This window comes from Onychostoma macrolepis, chromosome 05 (assembly GCF_012432095.1).
Source record: "Onychostoma macrolepis isolate SWU-2019 chromosome 05, ASM1243209v1, whole genome shotgun sequence".
Taxonomy (NCBI): Eukaryota; Metazoa; Chordata; class Actinopteri; order Cypriniformes; family Cyprinidae; genus Onychostoma; species Onychostoma macrolepis.
Window position 1 is genome coordinate 8,050,569 of NC_081159.1, and position 26,872 is coordinate 8,077,440.

General features: G+C 37.5%; 1 protein-coding gene across 1 annotated transcript in view; it reads right to left on the reverse strand.

Moving 5' to 3' along the window:
• Positions 1-10,582: 10,582 nt before the first annotated feature.
• The window catches only part of setbp1 (SET binding protein 1), a 54,265-nt gene continuing 37,975 nt past the window's right edge, over positions 10,583-26,872 (reverse strand). Inside the window, exons 3-4 of the mRNA XM_058775835.1 lie at positions 17,899-21,235; positions 10,583-14,205 (exon numbers count right to left, since the gene is read on the reverse strand). Of these exons, the coding sequence (XP_058631818.1) occupies positions 13,697-14,205; positions 17,899-21,235 (3,846 nt within the window). The 3' untranslated portion in view covers positions 10,583-13,696. The remainder of the gene's footprint in view (positions 14,206-17,898; positions 21,236-26,872) is intronic.

The window sequence follows — 26,872 nt, forward strand, 5'->3', positions numbered from 1 at the left end:
CTCCATCTGTGTATTATTTTAATCCAACTAAAGTCAATTGAATTTGATACATCATGACACTCAATAACAGGAATGCAAGTTTTCATTTTTTTAAGAGAGGGGTTTTGGCAGGCAAAGTGATGAGATTTCCATATGGAAGTCCAGCTTTAAGAGCAAATGCGATATACTGTCCAGACAATTATACAAACAATGGGAGATTGTGGTCAATTCATAATTAACTTAACTTGCTTGTAATTTTTTAAATCATGCACTGGACTCCAACCAATCAAATCTTTCTCATGTCTGACTCATGCTAAAAAAATCAATTAATTGAAGAAAATGCCTGAATCCAGATTTTTTTGTTCACAAAATCATCACAGTTAAGTGAATTGAAAACATGTGTTGGGTAAACTGCTCTGCCTAATTTCTAACATGCAATTTACGTTTCGTGAAATGAGGAAAGCATGCGCTTCTTCCTAATAATACAGCATATAATAGTATATTGCATTTTGCCAACTGTCTTAAAATACCCAATCATTATTTTGGAGTAGGAAATGAGGTTATAAATTCTACAGCTTTTTGTCATGTCTGCAAAATGGAGCTGCACATCAAAACGTGAATTCCTCTAGTACGAGTGCAGTGAGACCACCTGTGCAAACACTTATGTTTCTGGTAGTATTCCAGCCAGAGAACGAATAAACCTGACTGGCTTTATTTGCATGGGCAAATTTCTGCCATCGCATTGTGGCAACAATTCCAACTTTATAGCTCTTGAAGGAACTAGTCACTAACACACATCCAGTGCAGTGCAGGCAACTCAAGAGAAGATAAAAATGGAACAGACCTAAGGGAGAAATTCTGATAGAGCACGATGTTCTCATTTTGTTTTATTATAAAAGAGCCTGGTCAAATTTTCCTTGTAAAAACAAGTCAAATTCATGTAAAGCGATTCCTAAACTATAAAACGCCTTTATCTTAAATCCACAATGGGAGCTAAATCATCTAGATTTAGTGATGGGAAATACCTAAAAGTGAGACCAAAGTTCTTTAAGGTCAAGTCCTGCGGACTACATAAACCACAGGTGGCAGTTCACAAATCCTTGTAATTCATGATACTATCACTGATGGATCGGTCAAGTCATTAGTCAGTGTCAAAGGTAAGTGGAGCGACATCTACTTTCTTTTGTCTGTGGCACTGTCCCTACATTCCATATACAATAGGTTGGCTATATATGGCCAACTACCTTACTCGCACTAGGATGCAGACAGCCAAAGGAGCAGAAGTGGTTTCCAGATGTTGACACAGACAGACAGTAATTGGAGTTTGTGATGGCTTCCAGCTGCCATGGAACACAGCCAGTGAATTCTCCAAAGGGAGTGAATGTTCTGTGCCATAACTCACACAGCAAGGTTTACAATAATAATAATAACATACTTTGCCATCTTGTGGGGAAAAAATGACATAGTGATTGCATTTTTTTTTTTTTTTTTTTATTGATGATTGCACCTAAAGCTCTGGAGAATTGTACAAACGAGCTGATAGTGCAGTCCAGAGCAGCATCCATATCAATAACACTTTTTGGTCCAAATGTTTCCCAATTTTAGAACAGCACAAATTTGACTTCTATCATAAGTCTCAGCATCCTTGCAAAATAGATTTTATTTTACACTTGTATCCATTAAGGTATACAATTAATCAGTTCATGCATTCCAGTAGAGTTGAACCCATGACCTTGGCGTCATGCTCTACTCTTACAGGAGCTATGGGAATCCAAATACATATTACTGGCTGTTCTTTCACAATATTTCACATTCAACATAATATATAACAATCAATGACACATTCAAAAAAGTAAATGTTGCAATGTAAAGATCATCTTCTCCAAATGTTACATTCAAATATTTAATTTCATATATTTTGTTTTTAGTCCAATATTTGAAGTTGTTTAGGAAAAAACACCTACAAATGTTCTCTCCAGTGGTTTCTGAAGAGCATCTTGCATGACGTCTTTGAAAACACATCTGCTGTTTGCTTGTCAAAGTGACTATTTGTATAAGATTCCCCAACGGTCACAATGCCAAAAATTCTCCTCTCAACATCTACTAATACACAAAAGACAACAACAAGGCTGTATGACTGTTGTAGAGCACATGGTGATGGCAGGTTTAACGCAGTTCATCTGCAATATTATACAGCTACTACACTTATACTCTGTTTTTAAACCTTCACATTCCAAGTAAAAGTTTATGCCACTGACATTACTGTAAGATCTGATCAATTGCAAATTTCACCTGGCCTGTTCCTCACGTCATTCCAAACATTTCTTTAAGCCTGTTTCCACAATAAAAAATAAAAATAAAATAATTTAATAATTTAAATAAAAGTTAATCAAGACTTTTTAACTCACAATTTAGATTTTGGTTTTTGCAATTAAATTCTGAGAAAAAAAGAATTAAGAAACAAACTCAGAATTGCAAGATATTAACTAAGAACGGCAAGCTTTAAATGTAGAACTGCGAGATGGTAACTCACAATGGTTAGATGAGAAGTCTGAATTGTGAGATATAAACTCACATTTGTGAGGGGGAAAATCAGAATTGGGATATAAAAAGGTGCAATTACATTTTAAATTTTTCACACACACAAAACAGAATTGCAAGATGTAAATTCAGTGTTTAGAAATAAAAAATCAGAAATGCAAAGCATAAACTCAGAATTCTGAAGAAAGTCAGAATTGCGAGATAGTCCAAATTCTAAGTTTACATTTTGCAATTCTTTTTTTTTTTTCCTTCAGAACTGTTATAAAGGCCTGACTGTAAGATATAAACGTGTGAATTGTGAAATATAAACTCGCAATTCTTGGAATGGTGTAATAAATAGTCGCAATTACCATTATTATTATTATGATTATTTTTATTCCATGGCAGAAATGGGCATCCATAGTAAATGATTTCCATTTCATTTCAGATTTTTCAAATTTTGGTGAACTGTCCAGTAACAATTATGTGTTTTTGCAGTTATAAGTGCTTCACATTTCTAATATTTAACAAAAGTAGTGTTACTAAATTCTGAACGCCTAATGCCAAATAAAACAGCACACAGCTTAAAGGCTCACCAGATGTGTTATATTTTGTCATTCATGTAGTCATTTGACACACTGTGACATGTAAACCTGAAATGAATAAACACTTATAGTAGCACTACACCTTCTAATCTGGCCTACTTTACTTTGCACTGAGCACGGGGCCTACACGATTAACGCTGTACCTCTGATTAATCACAAAAACCTGCGTTGTGTATCCTCACACTGGCAGTTTGAGGGGCAATGGTTGGAAACCCTTAACACTGACATAGACCAGATGTTGGCAACATCCCCAGTTCTACTCTAAATGAAATGGCGGCAAACAGCCAACAACCTGAGCTGCTTTCACTATGAAATTATATGTTTACAATAATGTGCTATTGCTGGGGCACAGGAGTGCAGTTTCTCAAGGAGCGGGAAAATGAAACCAGCTGTGAATAGTCAGGAACAGTTTGGGTACGGATAAAAAAATCTGACGTTCTGACGGGTAGACAGAAGACTCTTTTCATTAATGTGGCAAGCTCTGGATCTTTAGGGTTTCAGGTTACATTTTTTATTTGTTTGCTTGTTGCGTTCGTTATCATTTTCCTTATGCACTTTCATGCCCAGCATTTTTAAAGCTATATATCCTGGGTTTAATATCAAGTTAACCTCAGCTGACAGAATTTGTGGCACCAAAAAAAATAAAATAAAAATTTTGCTTGCTTTAAGGTTTTAGGCATTACATTGTCAATCCAACCAAGTTGTAAAATTAGATATAACTTTGCACAGAAAAGCTAAATAAGCAATTTAAATAAAAAAAAGAACATGCATATTGTTTAAATCTTGGGGCTATACTTTTAAGACAGAGAGTTTAAAGGGATAGTTCACCCAAAAATAAAAATTCTGTCATTAATCAGTCATTGATGCGTGTTCACGAGAGTACTACAATGTCGTGGTACTCTCGTGAATGTGCATCGAAGACTGATGCGGAAGAGAAGAATTGTTGAATTAAGTCATTATTTTTGTTTTCTTTGCGCACAAAAAGTATTCTTGTAGCTTCATAAAATTACGGTTGAACCATTTATGTCACATGGACTATTTTAATGATGTCTTTACTAGCTTTCTGGGCTTGGTAACGTTTCAGTTGTATTGCTGTCTATGCAGGATCATAAAGCTCACGGATTTCATCAAAGATATCTTAATGTTCTGAAGATGAACAAAGGTCTTGCGGGTTTGGAACGACATGAGGGTGAGTAATTAATGAGAGAATTTTCATTTTTGAGTGAACTATCCCTTTAACTATATTTTTACAGATTGGCCTCATTCACTTCACTCATTCGAGTAGTTCACTGTTAGCCAGATTTTTGCTTGTCTTAAACAAAACAAGGAAAAAGTCAAATACATTCTGTGGCAATCAAAATGATACCACGAATGTTGTCAAATGAGCCCAACTTGTAATGAACCTTGGATATTTCTTTGATGTTGCTTTTTCAAAAAATCATGGAAAAACCCCTAGAGGGTTACATAATATATTTGCTCAGAGAGCTTTTGAATCCAAAACAATAAAGAGAAAAAGAACTCACTGCCCTGAAGTGAAGAGGATCAAATAAAATCAACACTCATCACTGTGATGGAACCTAAACAACATAAACAGTAACGTATTAACTTTCTGCCATTTCTGACTTCAGTGGCATTACATAATGTCACAGTCATCCACCGTTTCACATTCAGTTAATTCTCCAGAGCGACTGAGGGTCAGTTTGCCTCTAGCAATCGAGTGTTAAGTGCTTTCCTCAATGCTAGTGATCTCTCACCAGCTCTGCAGTGGCATCAGCCGCTTCTTCCTAGCATTGAAGACACATCTGTAGTGCTTGCAGCCTGTATACTTACACACATTGATTTTCCAGATCATATTGAGTGGCCACTGTACAATCATCCTAGAAACAAGCAAGTCCCATGAAAAGCTGGGAGAGTGAAGTGTTTCCAAAACAAAACAGACATGCGACACTAACATAATAGTGTAGTTATAATGTTTTAGGAGCTGTGCCGTAGGAAAAATGTCTCACCTCGGCGTCTGAGGACCTAACCTTTCAGATCCTCTCTGTATGTTTGGAAAGAGAGAGCCGGGGAAGGAGACTTGCGTGCTTTGCTCCAAGCCTTGAGTTAGCCTCACTAATTACTGGGAATAAAAGCGCCTTTTTACTAAACAGTAACCTGAGTGCTCTGCTGGGAGAGCTTTCCTGTAAGTAGCTCTCGGGAAGAGCAATCAAAGACTTGGAGTCACTGTGGAGAAACAAGGCACAAAAAAAAAGAAAAGTTACAAGAAAGTAAATCTCAAGTTCAAGTCACTGTGTCTTGCAGGAAAAATAGTACAAGGAAAAGAGTGAAGGTATGATTGATGGGGCTTTTAGAAGTAGTTTCCTAACGTAAGCAGACTGCTAAAGGGATGAGAGATTGAAGAGTTTTGCAGAGTTTTGAAGATCTGAAGGAGGAATATTGTAAAATCTGAAATCACCTGGGGGCCACCAGGTGTAAGAAGGGTAAATAGGTTCTTCATGGGTCAGAGGAATAGTTGTACCACATACAAATGTTTTTACAACGATTTTTAACAATAATCAGTTTGCTAGTGCAATATGAAATCATTTATTATTATTATTATTATTATTTATTAGCTTAATTTATAATTATAAATAATATATATATATTTTTTTAACATTCAATTATTGGAAGAAATTTTAATTTATTTTGAAATATTAAAAAAGAAATGTAATAAGAAAATAACAAAATACAAAATGCATTATTATTATTAAAATGTATTATTATTATTATTATTATTATTATTATGTAATAGCCTTCACTTATTAACCTAATTAATAATTAATCTAATAAATATATATTAGGATAATATATTATTTATTTAACTTTATATTATTGGGAGAAATATTTATTTGTTTGTTTAATTTAAATACTAATGAAATGTAATAACAAAAACATACAAATAAAAATAACAGAATACATAATATATTATTATCATTGTTATTATATTATATTATTTTATTGTTATTATTATTATTATCATCATGTAATAAGCTTCATTTATAAGCTTAATTAATCATAAAAATAATATATATTATTTATTTAACATTCTATTATTGGGAGAATATTTATTTACTTTAAAATATTAAATATCAATAAAATGCTATTTAAATTATATACATTATTATTATTTGACTGTAAGCTTCAAATTCTGTCACTGGGAAAAAGTGCATAAGGAAAATAATAAGAAATAAAACAAACAAACTAATAAAAATGTATAACCTGAAACCCTAAAAATAAGACATTATTTAATTTACTAATGGTGTATTATCAAATACTAATATTTCATATTTGTATATTATTAATAAATATATAATAATAATAATAATAATAATGTAAAGTTTATAATAATACATAATGTATTATGTATATTACAGTAAATAATTGAACTACAGGACTAACATTAAATCAGGATTATACCCAAACTTTTTATTAAATAATAATATGAAATATTTTATTAGATGAAAGAATAAAAAATTCATAATTGATGGTGAGCCTTATGAAACTCTGTTTTGGGTCTAATTTTGGTAGTTTGAGACTCACTCTGATGATCAACAAGCTTTACACTATCAAAGACAGCCAATTTCATTTCTGTCATGAACATGCACCTTTCAATTTCATTCATCTTCACACATTATCTGTGGTATAAAACAGTCTTCATGGGATTTTGAAGCATTCATCCCTACAAATCAAGATTTCCCAGGGGACAGAGAGACAGTATCACACTCTGCCTCTGCTCTGGTGAGTGAGGGGGCTGCTGACGGGCTCTGGAGCGAGTGTGTTTTAAAACCCTCATCACGTCGTCCTCAAAACACTAACAGCTTCATTCGCTATCCAAATTGCTGCAAGTCAGGCTGTCACCGTAGCAACCGCAGCTGCTACCCTGCCAGTTGCCAATCATAAAGAATAGCATCCTTTGCGTCCTGCGACATATATGCACACTGTGAAGCGCAACCCAATAGTAAGTGGTGCTTTGAGGAATAATAGTAGATGGGAGGGAGTCAAGAGGGAGGGGAGGCTACATTCAAGCTGAGGTAATTACAGGCAGATGGAGAGGAAGCGATTTGCTATAGAATATTTCTGCTTTCTACAGGGATTTTAAATCAGTGTGATGCAATATGTGTATGCAGGAGGACTCACGTAGTCCTGTTTTTGTGCAAACCCTCAAATCTGAAAGTATTTCAGCCTAGAAAAAATACAAATAATGAGAGGCTGTGTGTCAAAATCATTTTAACAGTAAACCAGTAGTCTTTGACTTACCGCAGATAAAGAGCCCCGTTTTACTGGAATTATTCCTTTATTTAGACACACTTCCTGTTTATTTCATACTGCAATAAATAAATAAATGTAATTATTAACTTATACTTCCTGACTTACTGTTTAATTTCATACTGCAAAAACAAATATGTAAAAAAATAAAAATAAAAATAATTCATTAAAATTAATTCATTATTTTATAGATACTTCCTGACTCTGTTTATTTCATACTGCAAAAATAAACAAATAATTAATTAATTTAGAAGTACTTAACTTAACTTAATTTAAAATAAATAAAATTATTATTTAAAATTAATTAAATTATTAATCTATTTTCTAACTCTATTTCATACTGCAAAAACAAACAAAATTTAAAATAAATAATCAAATAATTAATTAAAATTGATTTAATTATTAATTTATAGATTCCTGTTTATTTCAAACTACAAACACAAACAAATAAATAATTAAATCATTGAAAATAAATAAATAATTCAAATTAAATATGAAAACATTAAATCAGTTAAATTAATACATTTAAAATATGCTATATGTTATGCAATTATATGTTACAAACTACACATTTTAAGGGAATATCTTTAAGCCTTGAATGCCCAAATATTATAATATGTGATTATTATTACTGTGTGTTACAAAATGTATTTCAAGGGGCACCTATAATACATTTACCAATTTGAAATACATTTCAGGTAAATCTAAAATGTATCAAAATAAACTTAAATGAAATGAAATTATAAATATATTTATTTATATAAAATTGGAATTTTAATTCATTTTTTTCCAGTATGGAATTAAACATCTAAGAAATGAGGATTAAAATATGAGTTTTTAAATTTTTTTCATAATTGCTTGCTATATTTTATTGCGCAGATGGTCAAGAAGGTAGGCGACTTGGTAGCGTACATTTTATTCTAGCTGACATTTTACAATATGTGAACGATCGATGTCAAGATGTTGACAGCAAGCAGGTCCAGTGAAGTACAGTTAAGGAATAGCAGATGACATTGGCTTGTTTATTTCTCTTTTTATAGGTATGTCAAGTCCTAACTCACATAATTAGGGGTAACATGGCTACGCTGTGAGCGACGCATAGCAGTAGTGGCACAGATGAGTCACGACAACACGATTCACACAAACAACCCTCGTTATCATCTGCACCCCATTACCTCTAATAGCCAGAGCCCTGTCATCTGTTTTCTATTTCAAAGCACAATTATGACTTTTCAACAGAAATTACAGTCTCAAATTTTCCGCACAACACATAATATCAATGAGATGTTGCGGCGTTGCAGATGCAGTGCGCGTTCACCAGCCTGACTTCAGACATTTTATTCAAGCCAAGTGGAGCACTGGAATATTTGGGCAGTTCACCCAGCTGCCATGGCAACAGGAATTTTACAGAGGCACAGGCCTATGGTTAGATGCTTTTCACTTCGCCTTCACCAACCAATGGCTGGGATTCGGGCCAATCCGTTTATCTCTACTATGCAGTGTTGTAATAATGCAGTGAGAGGGACTGTATGAGGTGTAGAGCTTGATGAGCGGGGATTCCCTGTCCTAAACTGCACACTGACACCAATTACAGGTACAGAAGACAACTCTGCAAACGTGTGCAAATATTGACGTTTCGCACTTTTAATACGCCGTTCGTTCAATTTTAAATGTAAATTTGCAGTTCAGTGGTAAGTAAAGGAACATATACAGATGAAAACGAGGATCTGTGAAGTGACAAAACTTATTGATTTACCATACAAAGATTTTATTTTGTTTTTTTTAAAGGAATTTGCTCACTGAGGCTGCATTTATTTGATAAAAATGTTAAAATATTATTACAATTTAAAATAACTATATTCTATTTGATTATAATTTTAAAATGTAATTTATTCTTGCGATGGCAAAGCTGAATTTTCGACAGTCTTCAGTGTCACATGATCCTTCAGAAATAATTTTAATATGCTGATTTGCTACTCGAACAGTTATATGTTGAAAACATTTGAGCTGCTTAATATTTATGTGGAAGCGGTGCATTTTTAAGGATTATTTGTAGTGCTTTCAAACAATTGATTGCGATTAATCGCATCCTAAATAAGTTTTTTGTTTACATAATACGTGTATGCACTGTGTATATTTATTATGTATATGTATATATGTATATATGTATATGTATATATGCATATATGTATATGCATATATGTATATGTATATGTATATGTATATGTATATATGTATATTAGTGCTGGGCAACGATTAATCGCGATTAATCGCATCCAAAATAAAAGTTTTTGTTTATATAATATATCTGTGTGTACTGTGTATATTTATTATGTGTATATAAAGACACACACATACAGTATATATTTTGAAAAGATTTACATGTATTTACATGTATATATTTATTAATATAATTTATATGATATATAAATATATTTAATATATAATCATAACACATTTTTCTTAAATATATACATACATGGGTGTGTATTCATATATACATAATAAATACACACAATGATTAAATGATTAATCGTTGCCCAGCACTAATGTGTATATGTATATATATATATATATATATATATATATATATATATATATATAAATATAAATACAAACACACATAATTAATAATAGTCATTTGTTACATTTATATAGCGCTTTTCTGGGGAATCTCCTCAACCACCACCAATGTATATTATACATACAGTATAATATTTTGAAAATATTTATGTATTCACATGTATATATTTATATTCATATAATTTATATTATATATAAATATATCTAATATTTAAACATAACATTTTTCTTAAATGTATACATGCATGTGTGTGTATTTATATATACATAATAAATATAGACCGTACGCACACATATATTATGTAAACAAAAACTTTTATTTTGGATGCGACACGATTAATCGTTTGACAGCACTACTTATTTGATAAAGTTTGATGAATTTCAAAAAGCATTTATTGGAAATATTAAAGAGTTTTACATTGTTACATTACATTGTCACTTTTAGCATCAGTGCTAAAAAAACAAAAAAACAAAAACACCTCACTGGCCCCAAATTTTGAATGACAGTATTAAATATTCTAAAATATAAACCGATTGCTCAGTGTCACTAGAATATCAACAACTATGCAAAAAAGGCAAAGACACTGAAGTGAGCTCTCGATAAATTCATTTATTCTTTTTTTGCACAATGAATGACATGAACAAGTTCAACTGTATTTTAAGTGCTCAATACTGCTCACCGGAGATGGCTGCACAAATGAGCTTTACAGTAAGAAAAAGAAGAAATAAAAAAATAAAACTACAAGATCATGAACGGCAAACATGACCAAACACATGCAAGCTTATATGTATGTACATATGTACAGGCTAGTACTTGTATTTATAAACATGTCTGTATACACAGTTACACAAAACATGAATGTGTATACATACATTCTATGTACAATGCATATGTTTGTGTATATCAGTATTTATTCTTTTCTATATACGTCCATTATTTGCTAATTGTTTTTAATATCCATACAATGTACAAAATGCTTTATGAATTTAAAATCCATTACAAAAAAACATATCAAACAATGTATAAGATCTTATTCAAATCGAAATTCAATACTTCTCGACTTCTTCAAAATTTGTATGCATACAATCAAATAGAGCATGCAGATACAGAAATCAAACTGGTCGTAACACCATATGTATGAATTTAGAGAGCGATAAGAGCATTTGTTGTGTCCTTGTTAGGAATATTACTTTCGATTAACACTTCACTTGTATTATAACTTCATTAATAGCAATACAAACTAAAATACGACACTACGTTTGAGTGGATGACATTCTCTCGGTGACCTCGGTGATGTTTACTCGACACAAAGTCGCTTAGGAGCAGGAACATAAAAAAATACACGGAACTTCACAAGGCACCACTTATCAGCTGGTGGAGAAAATATATCTGGCATTTAAAAATCATAGAAGCCGAGCAAATTTGAGCTGCCAGGCCTTGTTACCAAAGCCACGTCTGACTAACCTATTTCGGAAAACTGCTACGGTGTACATTTTGTTTGAAAACATAGCTTTCGGTGCTTAAAGCACTAATAAAAGGTCAACATTTTTGGCAATGTTCGCAGGTGTTTAGCGCGAATGGACGCATCCTACAAAAGGTCCAGTACAACTGGCTGAGGCAAATAGCTGCCGGCATATATTGTTTCTTTTAGCTTTAATGCACTGCGAGTTATCACGAGGACAGTATGCTTGATGGCGTCTTCAGCCACTCTACGCGTCCTGCTTTGGACAACTGGGAGTGCAACATATAGACATGATTCTTAGGCATGATTCACGCAGCTATACAGCAACCTACAGATGGTAGACTATTTACAGGGGACTACAACTTGTCGAAATGAACATTTGATTAAGGCTGCACTGCTTAGAGGCTGATTTTCCTCCCCTAGACAATTGCAAAAGAAATGATAGTCAGTTTTAGTACTGTTCAGACTTCAGTAAGACCACTTCATTTAACAGAAAGCTTACAAAGGAGTTGATGCTAGAAAGCTATGCGTCAGTGGATTCACAGCAATAACCTGATGCATAGTAAATAAGCATGTATTCATGTCAAAAACCCTGCGTGGGTTTGGTTAGAGAGATATTTTGAGCATCTTCAGGTGCACTAGATGTGGTGTCTGGTCACTGAACTGGATATATATGTGTGTGTGTGTGTGTGTGTGTGTGTGTATGTATTTGTATAGTTCAAACGAAGCCTGTTATACTGTAGAAGGCGTACCGAAATGATAAACACATTACAACCAGGGCAGCAAATTATATCTATGTACATTCTAGACTGATATCTTGCCATTATGTGTTCTAGTACCTGAACATGTTATGGATTTATAGACAAACATAAGGCACATATATGAAAAAACTAACAAGTGGAAAGCTATTCAAATTAGGACCACATTCAAACCTATCCTGATTCCAAATCGAAGCTAAAACAGCGTAGGACATGTGTCTGATTAGTTTGTGATGTCCTATGCTCAGGACGATCACCTAAATAGTCTTCAGCATACATTCGGGTTTATTTTTCCAATCCAAACGACACACTAATCGACATATAAGCACACCACCACACCATTCATAGTAATATAAACGAGCAGCTAAACTGAACCCATCTATTCTATGATACACGACTACACTGAAACTTTGGTCATGTGGATATCTAATACTGACAGGTATTATAGATATACTATTATTGTTTCGTTAACAAGAGCAGGCACATTCTCGAAAGAGACTCTGGAGAAGGCGACTCGAATAAGACCTTGATTTCCAGTCAGATCATGAAAATATCGTCCAGATGCTCACTATTATTTAAAGCGAAAAACCAACTCTGACACTGTGTACAACTTCAGCCCACTCAAACTTGTTCCTACAAAAAAGAAAGAAAAGAAATAAGTGCTTTGTTGGTTTTAAATGCAACCGTAGCATTTTTCATTGACTACTGGGATGTGTTTTGATGTCCTGTGTCTTCAACAAGCCTTCGATCTGCAGTGATTCCACTTCGTTAAGATTACACGACTAAATATGTTTTGTTTTTCCATTTGAACAAGCCTTCTACTTCTATTTGGTTAAAAACAGAACAAAAAAACATTTCAAACTTTATATGGTTTTTGATTTGATATGCTGACAGTATAGGTAGATCTAAAATACTTTGAATTTGAAATGTTAGTAGAATATGTTTTCTATGTACAGTGAACTGATAGCCATCAAAACATCACTGAAAAGGGTTTCATCCAAAAGTATTGCCATTAGTTCATGCCTGAAACACACCTGAGCGCAGGCAAGCCTATGTAAGCATGTGTGTTAGCAGTGAGTTACCGGTGACCTCTTGTTCGAAATCAACCTTTGCCAGAAGATCTGTGCTTTGTGCTTGAGTGAAACAAAAAACGAGAAAGAAAAAAAAGTGCACAGTACTGTCATTGAAGTTCATTTACATGTGCTGGTAGATTATGGCTAAAGCCATAGTTTCAACATCCTCGTGGTTATGGGCTTTGGGAGAGTAAAAGTTCAGTTTGTCTCCTTGAGACCAATAAAAAAGTATGGTGATTGAATCGTACAAACCGAAAGCGGAGCTTTTAGACCACAACCATGATCCAAATTCTCAGCGAATGCCCATTAAAATGTGTCAGTAGAATTCAGATCAAAATAAACAGAAAAAAAAAAAAATGATACAAGGACCCAAGCACAAGGCTAACTCACAGTGCACCGTCATGAATTCTCTAATGTGAGGTGAGAGTAGCTTCTTCTCTCTTGTTCCCTCTTCCTTTGCGGTTTGGCCGCTCGATTTGGAGCTCTGGCTGAACTTTGTGCCAGTGCTTGCCTCCTTGCATGGATTGCATGTTGGATTGGGATCTGGCCATGTGTACCACTGACTCGATGGCGTCTGTGATGGAGTCGTGATTGGAGAACTCAAGCTGAGCAGGAACCAGACCAGTGTGAAGGTTCTTCTTCCCAGGAAGATCCACACACTTTTCTAGAACTGGCATCTGACCCAGTAATCCCTCCTCGAAAGAAAGCGGCTGCTTCCTCGGCCTCCCTCTGCGTCTCTTCACCATGTTATTCCCAGTCTTGGCCTGCCTCTGAAGCCTCTTGACTTTCAAAATCTTGTTGACATGATCCAGGTTCTTCTTGGTGGTGAGGATCTTGGAGAAGGCACACATTTTTCGCATGTCACACTGGATCTCGTCCACTTCTTTGTGCTTGTGCCTCCTCTTGTAGGAACTGGGGTCTGGAGAGGAAAGGACAAAAGAAATCAATGAGATTTAATCGGTAATTGGTTGTTCATTTGACAGTGTGTCCTTAAATGTATAGTTCATCCAAAAAATTGCATTCGGTCATTAATTACTCAGCTTCATGTCGTTCCAAACCTTCAAGACCTCCGTTCATCTTTGGAACACAAATTAAGATATTTTTTGATGAAATCCAAGAGCTTTCTGATCCTCCATAGACAGTAACACATAACAACAGCTTCATAGCAACATTTTAATGATGTCCTTACTGCCTTTCTGGGCCTTGAGCATTTCAGCTGTTTTGCTGTCTACAGAGGGACAGAAACTCTTGGATTTCATCAAAAATATCTTCATTTGTGTTCCGAAGATGAAAAAAGGTCTTACGGGTTTGTAACGACATGAGGGTGAGTAATTAATGACAGAATTTAAATTTTGGGGGGAACTATCCCTTTAAGGCCAATAATTGGACTGCATTAATACCGCCTGTCTTTTAAAAAGACATTTAAAAAGTCATTAAAAAGTCATTGTGCAAAAACTTTTTAAAAATAATTTATTATTACAATTATCTCATCATTTGGCAACAGAATTGCATTTCTTTGTCCCAAATATTTAGTCCCTAAAAGTACTAAAAGAATCATTAACGAAACTATTAAGGACCTGGAATCGTTAAAAGAGGTATCAAAACTGGAATAATGAAATTCTTTATGGTTCCCATCCCTGGCTACAATGAGACACTGATTGTGACAAATGTGCTAAGCCAGTCTGGTAAACATTTGGCCAGTCGTTTGTTATAATATAATTGATTCGCACATCATCTCGCTAGCTGAAGCAGTGATATTTCTAAAGTAAACTCAAGACCCCAGAGTGAGTCATGACGTATGCAGCCAGACCGAGAGAGACAAACTTTCTTCTGTGCTTAATGATGTGACAATCCAATGTGTCAACACTCTAATTTGTATTAGCTGGTGTATAAATATTCCTGTATATACAGATCTGATAGCAACCGATACAGCCAAGCTTGTTGAGTCATGCCGTTTATCATTATCGGCTGTCAGTCTAACAGGACGAAGCGTTAATAAGCGAATACGTGAAAAATGCCCCACAAGAGGAGAAGCATGTGAAGCAACAGCTCACTTAACACTTGACATGTGGATAACTGCATCCATGCACATAATAAGGAAACATCAGGAACCTCCCACTTATCAGTCTATCAGTGAATAAAGTCAGTGCTCGCATTCACAATGAATAGATGCGTCTGTAAATGTGAGTAATAAACTATGAGGCCTCAGATACATTTGTGATTAATTTACTGCCTCTACACTTCACGTTGGAGCTTTGGAAGGAAGCCCAGACCAGAGGAAATGCTGGGTTTCTGGCAGCCTCGTTTGAAATGAGTTCAGACAGCCTAAAGCTGCCTAAAATGTGTGTTCCACATCTAAGATCTCTCCTGCACTCTTTTCATATCTCTGGAGAGGTCTCTTTTTCTCTTTTCTTGTTGATTGCCACTCCATCTGGTAGGTTTCCATGAAAACAAACATGGAAGCTGTAATTGTGGAAGATGTTCGAGATCAGGGGCGTTCTATGCATTTCCAGGTTTCTCTTAAGACTGTCTTAAGAGTGCACCTGTGCAAACCCAAGAACAGGATATGCACCATAATAATTCATAATCCATCAAAGCAACCACACTTTATAAACGAGGCATTTCAGTTTAAGCAATGAATATCATTCAATTGAAGCTCACCAGGGCTATTTTGGATGCAAGTTAAAACAAAACAAACAAAAAATGGGTGCATGGGTCACTAACCAGCTGTGCATGGGCTCCTTCAGCCCATTTGGTTTCAATAAAGTAAAATGTGTGCCTGACTAAACATGAGCTCTTCCCTCTCTGGCCTCAGTTTATCACTGGGAAACTTGCAGAGTCTTCCCAAGTGCCAACAAATCATTGGACAGAGACATTCATTTTCAAAGGGAGTGTCACAACTCATTTATTCCCTGAAATCTCTACCTGCATCCTGTGCACAATGTTTTCATTAGAGGCAGCAATTTATGGACTTGCCTCGCCGCTGTCCCCACAGCTCCGCTCTACACGGTAGTGGAGGCCTACTTCCTGTTGCCATGGCAACCGAATTCCACAGTTCAAAGGTAAGCGATTTACAAAAAAATACAGTGGTGTAAGATCACATTTTTTGCCCCTGCAAATTCTCTAGTCGACTTTCAAGCCAAGCTACTCATTTAATACAAAATTTACGTTAAGCAAATGCGGGTGCAGACCTGCTTGAAAACCCATCATGCACTGGCATTAGTAATGGTTTTAATAGGGGTTTTCTTGCTTGCTGGAGTCTAAGTAGGAGCACAACTTGTATGCAGTGTAAAGAAAGATGAAACGCTATACTAGTACGATCAAAGGGAAATCCTTTGTGTAATTCCTGTGCTAGCAAATGAGTGGCATTAAGTTTTACGTTAAAGCCTGCCTTACTTAAAGAGGGTTTAGAGAGTTGAAAGATCTGTACATTGAGAGCCCCGTCAGAATTTCAATCTGTACCATATGTGCTCACTGATGTATGATGAATTACTTTCAAAAGCCTGTTAGAGGGGGATGTTTCTAATGAAGACGTTTATTTAGCATTTTGCATCACCTTATTCTTTGTGGAATGTACCTATGAGAACCCAGACATAATTAATTGCTAAAATTAAAATCATGTGTGTTCAATCTATCCATCTATCTATCTATACACACACAGACATACATGTTACATTGATTGTTTTGTAGCTTTGATTGGGACATAGTAAAGTTAGGCAACATGATATAATGCTTTTATGGAAAAACATCTGCTCCGAACTAGATACTCCCATCACAATGATTAATAGCCTTATTATAAAAAAAAGGTGCTGTCGTCATGCCGTGAATTCATAGCAAATAGAACTAATTAATCGTAAATGAGATGTGACCTTAAATGCAAATTTGAGCATATAAAACCCCCATTTTGCTGCAATTTATTGCATGTTAGCTACAGTGCCACTGGCAAAAAATGTGACTGCCATAAAAAAGCAATTCTGTCAAAACATGCTTATCTAAATCTGTTCTTTGAAATCAACACAGATGTACACTTAGGTGAGATGTATGTCATATTTCTCTGTTTAAGTACAACAAACTAGCTCTTTGAAGCATCGAGTTAATTCATGGAGGTGGGTGGTAGCAGGCAGAATGTGAGTCATCCTCATAGTTCCCCTAGGGGAGTGAAAATGTAATCTAACTGTGCCTAGGGCTTGCAATTCCCCTTCAGTGGAGTAGACTGGATTCATTAAACCTCTGGCTTCTCTCCAGCTCTTTTAACAAGAGGCAAGGTTTTTTATTGCATGTCTGTAGAATATAAATCAAAACGTGTGAATAATATATCTCTAAGAAAAAAACCATTGGCAGGCAGGGGTGAAAAGGGAGGAAAGAGAAATTTGTGAATTATAGTTGTCTCCATCCATGCATTACACTTTGCTTGCCAGATGTACCGAGAACAGCATACAAAGTGTTCAGAAAGCACATTTGTACTTAAAAGCAGAACACAATTTCATTTGTATCCAACTAATCACTGTGCGGTAACAAAAAACGGGAATCAATGTCTTGTATTGATCTTGGATTTGTCTTTTTATATGCAGTATATATCTATATACAGAGATTTTTTTTTTTTTTTTTTTACCTGCTATAGCTGTGTTGGAGCACTGATATATCTGCTCGGTCCTCTCTTCTCTGCCTCCTTGGAAAGATGCCATGCTTCCTTCTCTGTATGCTGCAAAGTCATGCAAGCCATGCCTCCTGATGTGAATGCTAGAATCATCATCTCCTAAGTGCTGCCTCTTGAACAAGTCCAGCGACTGGTCCTGGCTGGCTCGCAGGCGCTCGTGCGGTTGTCTAGTGCAGATGTTCAGGAAGTTGTTCAGTGTCTCTCCTCGAATGCGTTTACAATGCTGAGAGTCAGATAAGGATAATGAGAGCGTGTCTACTTCAAAGCAGTTCCTGGAAGCTTTTGGCGAAGCATCTGTGCCTTGCTTGCCTCTTTGCTTGTCCTTCAGTTTGGACAGAGAGTTCTTCTCGAGTCTCTCGTTCAAGAGGTTGAGGAAGGCAGGACTCTGGGTTCCACTGAAGAGCCCGCCGAGGTCCTCCCTCTGTGGGATGTACTGATCCTCTTTGTGTTTGTACTTGTGCTTGTGCTTGCGTTTGTGGAGACAGACACTTTCCATACAGCTGCTTGAAGGGTGATGGGAGTCGGTCATTCTAGATGAAGGCATCTCATGTGGCATATTCTTTGCTCGATGTCTGCTAGGAGCAGCGAGACTAGAGGACACACCAGGGTAGAACTTTGGTGGAGGGACTGGTGGCCTCATGAGAGGAGAGGCTGAAGGTCCAAGTGCGTGAGATAAGTACAAGGGTGAAGGGTACTGACCGTAATAGCCCATGTTTACCATACTTGTGGCAAGAGGCATGGATGAATAAGGCATCGCGTAGGGTGCATAGTAATTGCCACCAGGCACTGGGCAGCCAAATCCTTGAATAAAAGGCATCTTTGATATTGGCTCGTTTGACTTGGCTGGCCGACCACGCCTCCTTTTTGACTTATCGGAGCTCCTGCGAAGATAGTGCACAGGGTCGTAGGGATAGTATGGCATAGGATAGCATTGGTCAAAGTTGAGACGGAATATGCTGGGATAGGAATTTTCATGGTAGAACTTGTAGCTGCGGTGGGCGATTCGGAAGACCTGGAATTTGCTAACCAGCTCCTCCAGGTCAGCCATAAACTGCAGGTCATCCCGGCTCTGGAGGGCCTTGCGTTTCCTCCGATGTTTCTGCTTCTTCAGGCTCTCCTGAGCAAAGAAATTTTCCACAGTGACTCCAGTCACGCGCTTCTGGTAGTGCCCCCTCGCTGCTTTGCTCTTTGCCTCTAAAACAGCGGTCTCAGCGGCATCAAAACTGCAAAGATCAAATGAGTATCTCCGGCGGGATGCCGGGCCTTTCTCGGTCTGGTCTGATGTGCTGTTGTTGTCAGTGCCAATTCCACTATCACTAGGGATTGTCTCTTCACTGTGGGACTCGCTAACTGGAGACAGGGTGACTTCTTTGATGGAAGCCACTTCAGACAGGTGGGATGGTGAGTTGGCCATTAGTCTCGGGGGAGACAGCTTCCAGTTACTACTAAGCGAGCCCTTATGCGTTTTCGTGGGCAATGCACTGATAGGCTGTAGATTTGGCATTGTCTTCAGGTCATGCTGGCTGGTATCCATGGTGGCAGGGTGAGCCGTCCCACCTACTGCAGAGTGAGAAGAAAAAGAATGCATGACCCTGGGAGAAGGCATTCCGGTTGTGGATGATGTATTAGAAGGCACTAGAGGGTTCTCAAATGGACTGGAAATAGGCAACGAGTGCTTATCACTGGCTTTGTGCTCATTTTGCTGGGTATGAAGATCGATTCTGGGCTTCCTTCCCCGCTTTTTGCCTATGTAAATAGTCCCACGCTTGCTGACATTGATTTGCTTGCCAAAACGGGCCTCGATTGTCGATGCCACAGTCGACATGGCATTTGAAACCGGAACACTGGACTTCAAGGCAAGATTGCCAGGACTAGAAGTGGTCAAAAGCTCATTCAAAATGCTCTGCATCTTAACCAGTTTCATTTTCTTAGTTGCCCTCTTTTTAAGGACACCTTCTTGACCTGATTTCTTGAGTTTTAACTGCTGTGCAGGAGGGGATTTGTTGAAGGCCAACTGCACCAATTTCGACATATTATGCTTCTTTCTCCTTTTTGAAGTACTAGATGAATCTTGGGCGATAGGGCTAACGGGGCTTGTTGCAGTTCCTTCGTGAATTGTCTCCACCGTAAGTAACGGCTGTTTTTTGGGCCGGCCACGTTTCTTCTTGACTGGGGTAATGACTGTCAAACTGTTTGTGTTTGTGTAGAGTGGGCTGGATGGGGTAATAGGGAAGGCAGAGGGTGGCTCTTCAATGGACAGAGATTGATTCAAGTCTTTATGAGGAGAGGAGTTCTGAGACTTTAAATAAGACCACCTGTCCTTGACCTTTGATTGCCTACCCTCTGTTTGCTTGTCGGCATCAATCACTGATCTTTGTCTCCCAGCTGGTGTTTTCCTCTGCCTCTTCTGAAACATCTCAACATCATCAGTCATCGTCTCAGCACTGTCTTCCTCACTCTCCCGTAAATTTACACCAAATTGTTTTGGTGCACTGAATTCTATTTTCTTTGTAATTTTAGGTTTTGTGCTCCCTTGGTCAGTTTTATCAATCTTCTCAGCTTTCTGTGTGGTTTGTGTATCAGATAACAAGTTGTTATCGTCACCTACTTTTCTGTTTCTTCGCTTTTTACTTCTAGATTCATCTGCATGATGAATGCCACAGCTTGATGTCTTATTCTCATCATCTGGTCTATTGCTTGCCTTCTCAGACTCCTCTGTCTCAAATTCACTTTTATCAGTGTTGTATGCTTGTTTCTCCTTAGCACTATCTTGGTTTTCAGTATCTCTGTCCATCTTTTTGGCCCACTGAAGGCCTAAACTATGTGTGGTCTTCATTGGGTCTTTTCTTCCATATTTACGTTTGATGTTCCCAAAAACTTGCTCAGTGACTTCCTGCAAACCTCTGTCTTTACTTAAAGAGAACAGACTTGAGTCAGCTGGGGGACTCATTACTGTATCAACTGGAGATGATGCTAGTGAGTCAGTGCTTGGGGAAGACACGGCAGAAGCAAAGAGACTTCCAGATGAACTGTCTGTGACCTTTTTAATTTGCGATTTTGAGAATGGGGCGTTGGGCTCAGACAAAGGGCTCTTGTTGGTGCACGCTGATTCTCGTTTTGATTCTAGTTCTGTCCTGTGTTGTTCTTGGGACGCTGCATCTTCAACAGTATCCAACGGCTTTGTCCAGTCAAGGTGGTGAATGTCACTGCTTTTAGACTCATGCTTTGGTTTCGCGTTATCCATCATCACATTGTCAGTTTTATCCACAAGTTTATAATGCCTCTCGTAGGTCTGAAAATGAAAGACAAAAGAAAGAATTTAGAAAATGGACCAACATTATGTCAACATTATATAAGCATTCACATGCTCTTCATATTATTACACTAGGTAACTTGAAAGAGAAACATTCACACCCCATATAAAAAAAAAAAACTATAACTAGGAACCTACAAGTTGTTACTGATAACAACTACTGTTTTGCTGCCAAGTTCTCAGCTTGTGGGCCACACCTACTGAAAGCATATAATACTGTGCACTATTGTGCAAGCCTTTGAGACTTGTGGTTTGGTCTGTTAGAAATAACGTATTGCAAGATCAGCACTTGATACTAGGATATGTTCTGTAAAGCCATCCTGTTTTCAAAGCCAACAGCTACAGGCGGTAATGAAGTTTAACCACAGTTTTGTTTTTCAGCAGGTCAACTTCCATTTCAGATCTCTTGCAGCTGAGGCTAAGACAGTCTATGCTGCGGTTTCAGATTAGTTTACATCTGGGGTCCCAGTGTTTTCAACAGGCTCAAAACAGGAAAGACACAAAAAAAGACCAAATGCAAAATGCACCTTTAGAAAACACTGCTTGTACCTATTTATGTTACAGCATTAAATGAAAATGAAAATGAAAAACGGAGAATTAAAAAAACTGCTAAGAACCACTGTGCAAAGTGTCTTTAAATGTTTAAAGCTTAAAGAGCTTTAAAAGAAAGTTGTAGGAATAAGTTGCTACTTTGGCACTCGCACATCTGATTACATCAGTAGAAGATAATTTAGTCTCCTGGAGTCTGGTTTGTTTGGGTCAGAGCACAGCGAATGAAAGGATTTCTTACATAAACCAAAGAAATGCATGGAAAGACAAATGTGGGAAAAGAGTTTATGTAAGTGCCCTTGAAAGATGACATCCTGGAGTGATGAAAGACCTGTTTCCAAACAACAGTGAAAGTGAGATGAACTGAGCCGAACAAAATATAACAGAGAAAAAGCAGATTACACTTATGATGGCATGTCTTGCTTGATGTAAAATTTTAGTCACCTTAGGTATGATTAAATAATGACTTAACTGATGATTGAAAATCATGTAAACAAAAACAACTAGATTTTGGGTGGTACTTGTCCTTGTAAAACGTGCCACCACAGTGCAAGGGTGTTGTGGGTCATTTTCAGGACAATCCTAAGTGGTTTCTAAGGTGTTCTAATGTGCATTAATACATGTTAGCTAGTACATGTGCTCTGACCTATTGAGCCTGGCAATGGGAGCTCAAACCTGGCTTGTAACATTTCCCAATTCTGTTTCTCTCTCATCACCCCCTAATTTTAAAAGAACCCCTGTTCTCCACTGTTTTATGAATAGTAGTGCCAAAAATGCAGGGAATAATTTATTGTTCTTAAAACCAATTTGAGAACCACAGGAGCTACCTTTGACAGGTTAAATGACCACAGACAATTATGCAGTCCATTGGCAAACCTTATAATGGTGACCTGCCAACCTCTCACACTATTTGGAAGTGTTTTTTTGTTCCTTCTCTAATCAGCCAAGAGTAATGCATCACTTAAGTCCTCACCGGCTCTTGAAATAGCCTGGCAGGCAAGACTTTTATCTGCCGTGCACAGCCCTCACCTAAGATTTCCCAGCATGCTATGGGAAGACTCGTATGTGTGCGAGTGTGTTTCAGGAGTCATCCCTCAGCCTAATCCTCTCCAATATCATTCAATCAGTAGTTTTTAATTAAAGGGAAGCAGACATTAATGAGGGATCGCTCCTCTGCCAGCCTTGTCCTTTTTATTTCCCCATCTGTGAGAAACTGCATCACCTTTCAGATTCCTAATCCTGTAATCCTATGAGGAATTTGCGGTCTCCCCCGGCCCACAGGATACAGTCTCCGCTGTTCAATGCCAAGTCTCTTGGCCGCCCTTTAATTTGCCTAAATGGCATTATATTCCCCCCTGTCTCCAAAACAATATCTGAGGGATATGGCGTAACCTCTGCACAGAGGATGTCAAAGCTATTCTACAAACTCACTGGGAAACTCGAAATCAGTTTAAGAGAGCGACAAGAAAGAGCCTTCTCAAAACCAGGAACTGTCATCTTGTCATATTCCATTCCTTTCACCAGAATAATTTTGTAATCTGACTTGAACGAGACATGTAAATAGAGTTCCCTTTTAAATAACAAGTCTCAAACATACAATTCAACTGAATTAAAATCAGAAAATGAAAAGAATGAAACTGGAGACCTTGTTCAGCAGTTTTACGTTACAAATATGCCATTGCTTGGAGTAAATACACCACCGAATACTGTGTCAATGTGTTGACAGTGAGTCCCTCACCAGATAATAAAAATCTCTGCAGTCATAAATGACTTATGAGCCCTCTAATGAGCACTTCCTATCTGTTGTAAACAGAGCAGCAGTTCTGGCAGGGCCACTGGGCAGTCTGGCGCAGTAGGCACCAAATCCTGGCGGACACCATTGCACTCAAAGCCCAGAACTGCAGGAGACGAGTCAGTCTCAGACCAGATAAACAGACAGGGAGAAGGCAGCCGAGATTACGGAGTCCCTTGCATGATAATAAGCTACGTTTGGCATCCTGACGGTGCCCTCGATACCCCCTCTCTCCCCCGTCCATTTTTTTGCTAGCTCTTGTTGTTCTCTTCATTTTTTCCCCCCTCCATCACTGCCATGGTAATTGGCCAGCCAAAACCTCATTGGCCTCTTGTGTGTTTGGTAACCATGGGATACTGTGAGTCAGAGCCACCGAAAATAGACAGAAACGCAGCAGGCCAAACATGCAACTTTGCCCGACTGATACCCGGCCAAACTCGCTCTACCCTCCACTAAATCCTGCCTGTCCTGGTGCAAGAGCTCACTGTTTGCCTTTCAGACTGACAGATGAGCAGTCCACGAGTCTGATGCTGGATCAACACAGCTTGGCATGACTCTGGAAGTTCGGACACTTCCAAACGTTGACAAACGATGCAATAACACTCGAGCAGCTTGTAGAAGCAGAGCCGCTACACAAATTGCAACCAGCACAGCACAAATGCAATATTGTGAGGGGTCATTTCTTCCGTTCACCTCATCCCTGCAATCCCACAAGCTTTAATGGTTCGATTAACATGACAGCAGGTCAGCTTTGTTTTCTGACCAGACGGCAGTGTGCTAGCCACAGGGCTAATTGGTCAAATTACAGTCTTTGTAACAGGTCTCAGTAACACTTTCTGAATTGGTTAGTGAAAGCCAGCTCTGACTTGTTAGACAGTCCTCATGCTGTGGTGGCCTTGGGTAATGTGACACCCGGTTGAGGACAACACACAACTGGATAGAGTGTCAATCACCTGATCTGGAAAATCTAGATCTAGTTACAGGACTTGAGGCATCTTTAAATCCATCCTAGAACAGTCAAAATGTCCACTAGTTTGATTACCAAGTAGGAAAGTCAATAGAGTAATCCTGTGTGGACATGTCTGAGAAGCCTAGATATTAAAAACTGTATTTGACTGCTTGACACAAATCTAAAAGATTTAATAATGTTATCAGGAGTGCTTCAAAAAAGCTTTATAATTGTACTGGTAGTTTTAATTAAGTCTCATGATACTTGAACAGATCAAATATCAGTTTAACATAACACTTTACACAAGCAGTTACAGTCGTAGCTTGTATAAAGTGCGCATGTGCTCATGACGTACATGAAGGATGTGACACGCACCTGCAGTAATATGCAGATTAGAAACGATGGCGGGGAAGAAAGCAATGCATTTCTTAGGGAATAATACAAATAATGGAAATTGAATGTAAACTGGAGTGAAGAGCTTTGCTCGACGTGTAAACAACATAATGCCATTAAAGTCCTTGCTCTGATTATTGGAAATAATCGCATTATTCGTGTGCATGTAAACATAGTCAGTGATTACGTTTACATGGACATCAGTAATCTAATTATTTACAAGACAATATTGTGATTAAGGTGTTTACATGAGTTGCTTTTACAGTATTCCTTTCATGTTCCCGTTTTACGCGTTATAGTACATAAATCGATTAATGGCACACGTCATTACGTCCCCACACGACGCCATCCGACGACCCCTCCAGAATTTAACATAGTTCGTCTTCGTTATGATGCCATATACAGTTTTGGGTGTTTCATTTTTAATTTTACAAAAGCTTCAAGTACAGTTAATGATTTGTCATACTATACGTGTAAACAGACGACAGCGTTGTTGAAGCCATGCTCTTTGCTTTGCCGTCAAACGGTTGACCACTGCCATGTGTGTATCCTGTCGCAAAATGCAGAGAAAGGTCCTACACGACGGTAATAGTGTGATTAAGGTGTGTACATGTCTATACTGCACTTCAATAATGCGACTAAAATAGAAATACTCCACATATCTTAATTCGATTTGTGTTTACTTCGAGTATGACTTTAGCCGGATTAAGGTAATCAAAAATCTGTTTACATGGTAGATTCTTAATCAGAGTATTTTCTTAATCATGTTAAAACCGGAATATTGTTGTCCATGTAAACGTTCTCAATGAGAAAAAAAATGTGCTTTTATCCAACGTTACACACTAGAGTCTGCTATCACAATGCCTAAATAACTATTTTATTATTGGCTAAGATTATCCATTACATATCAACAGAAAAGAAGTCTGAAAGGAAGAGCAAGTCATTTGAATTCGCATAAAGACTATCATCGTGTCTACACCAGATGACGAGTCGCACCACACTGCAACAGTTAGTCTGTCGCGTTGCATCACGCTGCTTGCACACGTGTATGAAGACATTTTTCCATGATTCATTAACAAACAGCTCAGGAACATGCATTCAAAAATAAATAGGCTCAATTATGATTTAAAGGCCACATGGTATAGTTAAGATACAGTCAGAGCTATAATACAATCATTTCACTGTACATAATATTTGAAAACAAGTACATATTAGGCTCTACTGCTTTCTGGAAAATATGAAATTATAACGATTGCAATATTTAATTCAACTCACTTCTCGTTAGTAGGTGAGGAATGGTTTACGTTTAACTTTTGGTTCACGCCACCCTCACTCTTTACTAATATATCAGAATTAGCATGACAATGAGCTATTTGACAAAAGAAACAATTAGCAGCCATTTCAATTTCGCACTCTCTCTATCTAATGCTTTCAATGATGAATTGGATTGATTGGAGGAGAGGGTCAAACACAAACGAGCCCTTCTTTCTCATTGGCTACACTGCAGTACTCTCTCATCTCTTAATTTGGCTTTTAATACTATTAGCCTCCGTAATCACCGCAATTGGCTTTAAAGTTCCAGTCACGCTGTGTGTTTGTTGGTGTGGGGAATAATTAATTATGAGCAGTCCCACCAGGCCCTCTGAACTCATCCACCCTGCTTGAACTGACTGATTAACAAACCGTAGGCAGCAACGGCAGAGCGCTCAATCTGCTGCTAACGTATAAGAGATAAAACTGCCAGCGTCGCCAGAGAGATAATAAAAGAAAGTATCCCGACCACCCTCCTCCCTGAGCGTGTCTATTGGTTGCCACGATAGCAACGATTGGTATTTTTCACTCGTCACAATATGTGCAAGTTTCCCCTTCTTCAAAGAAGACCCATCTGGATGATGGCTGTTCACAGGCAAAGAAGGAGAGGAAAAGATGGGCC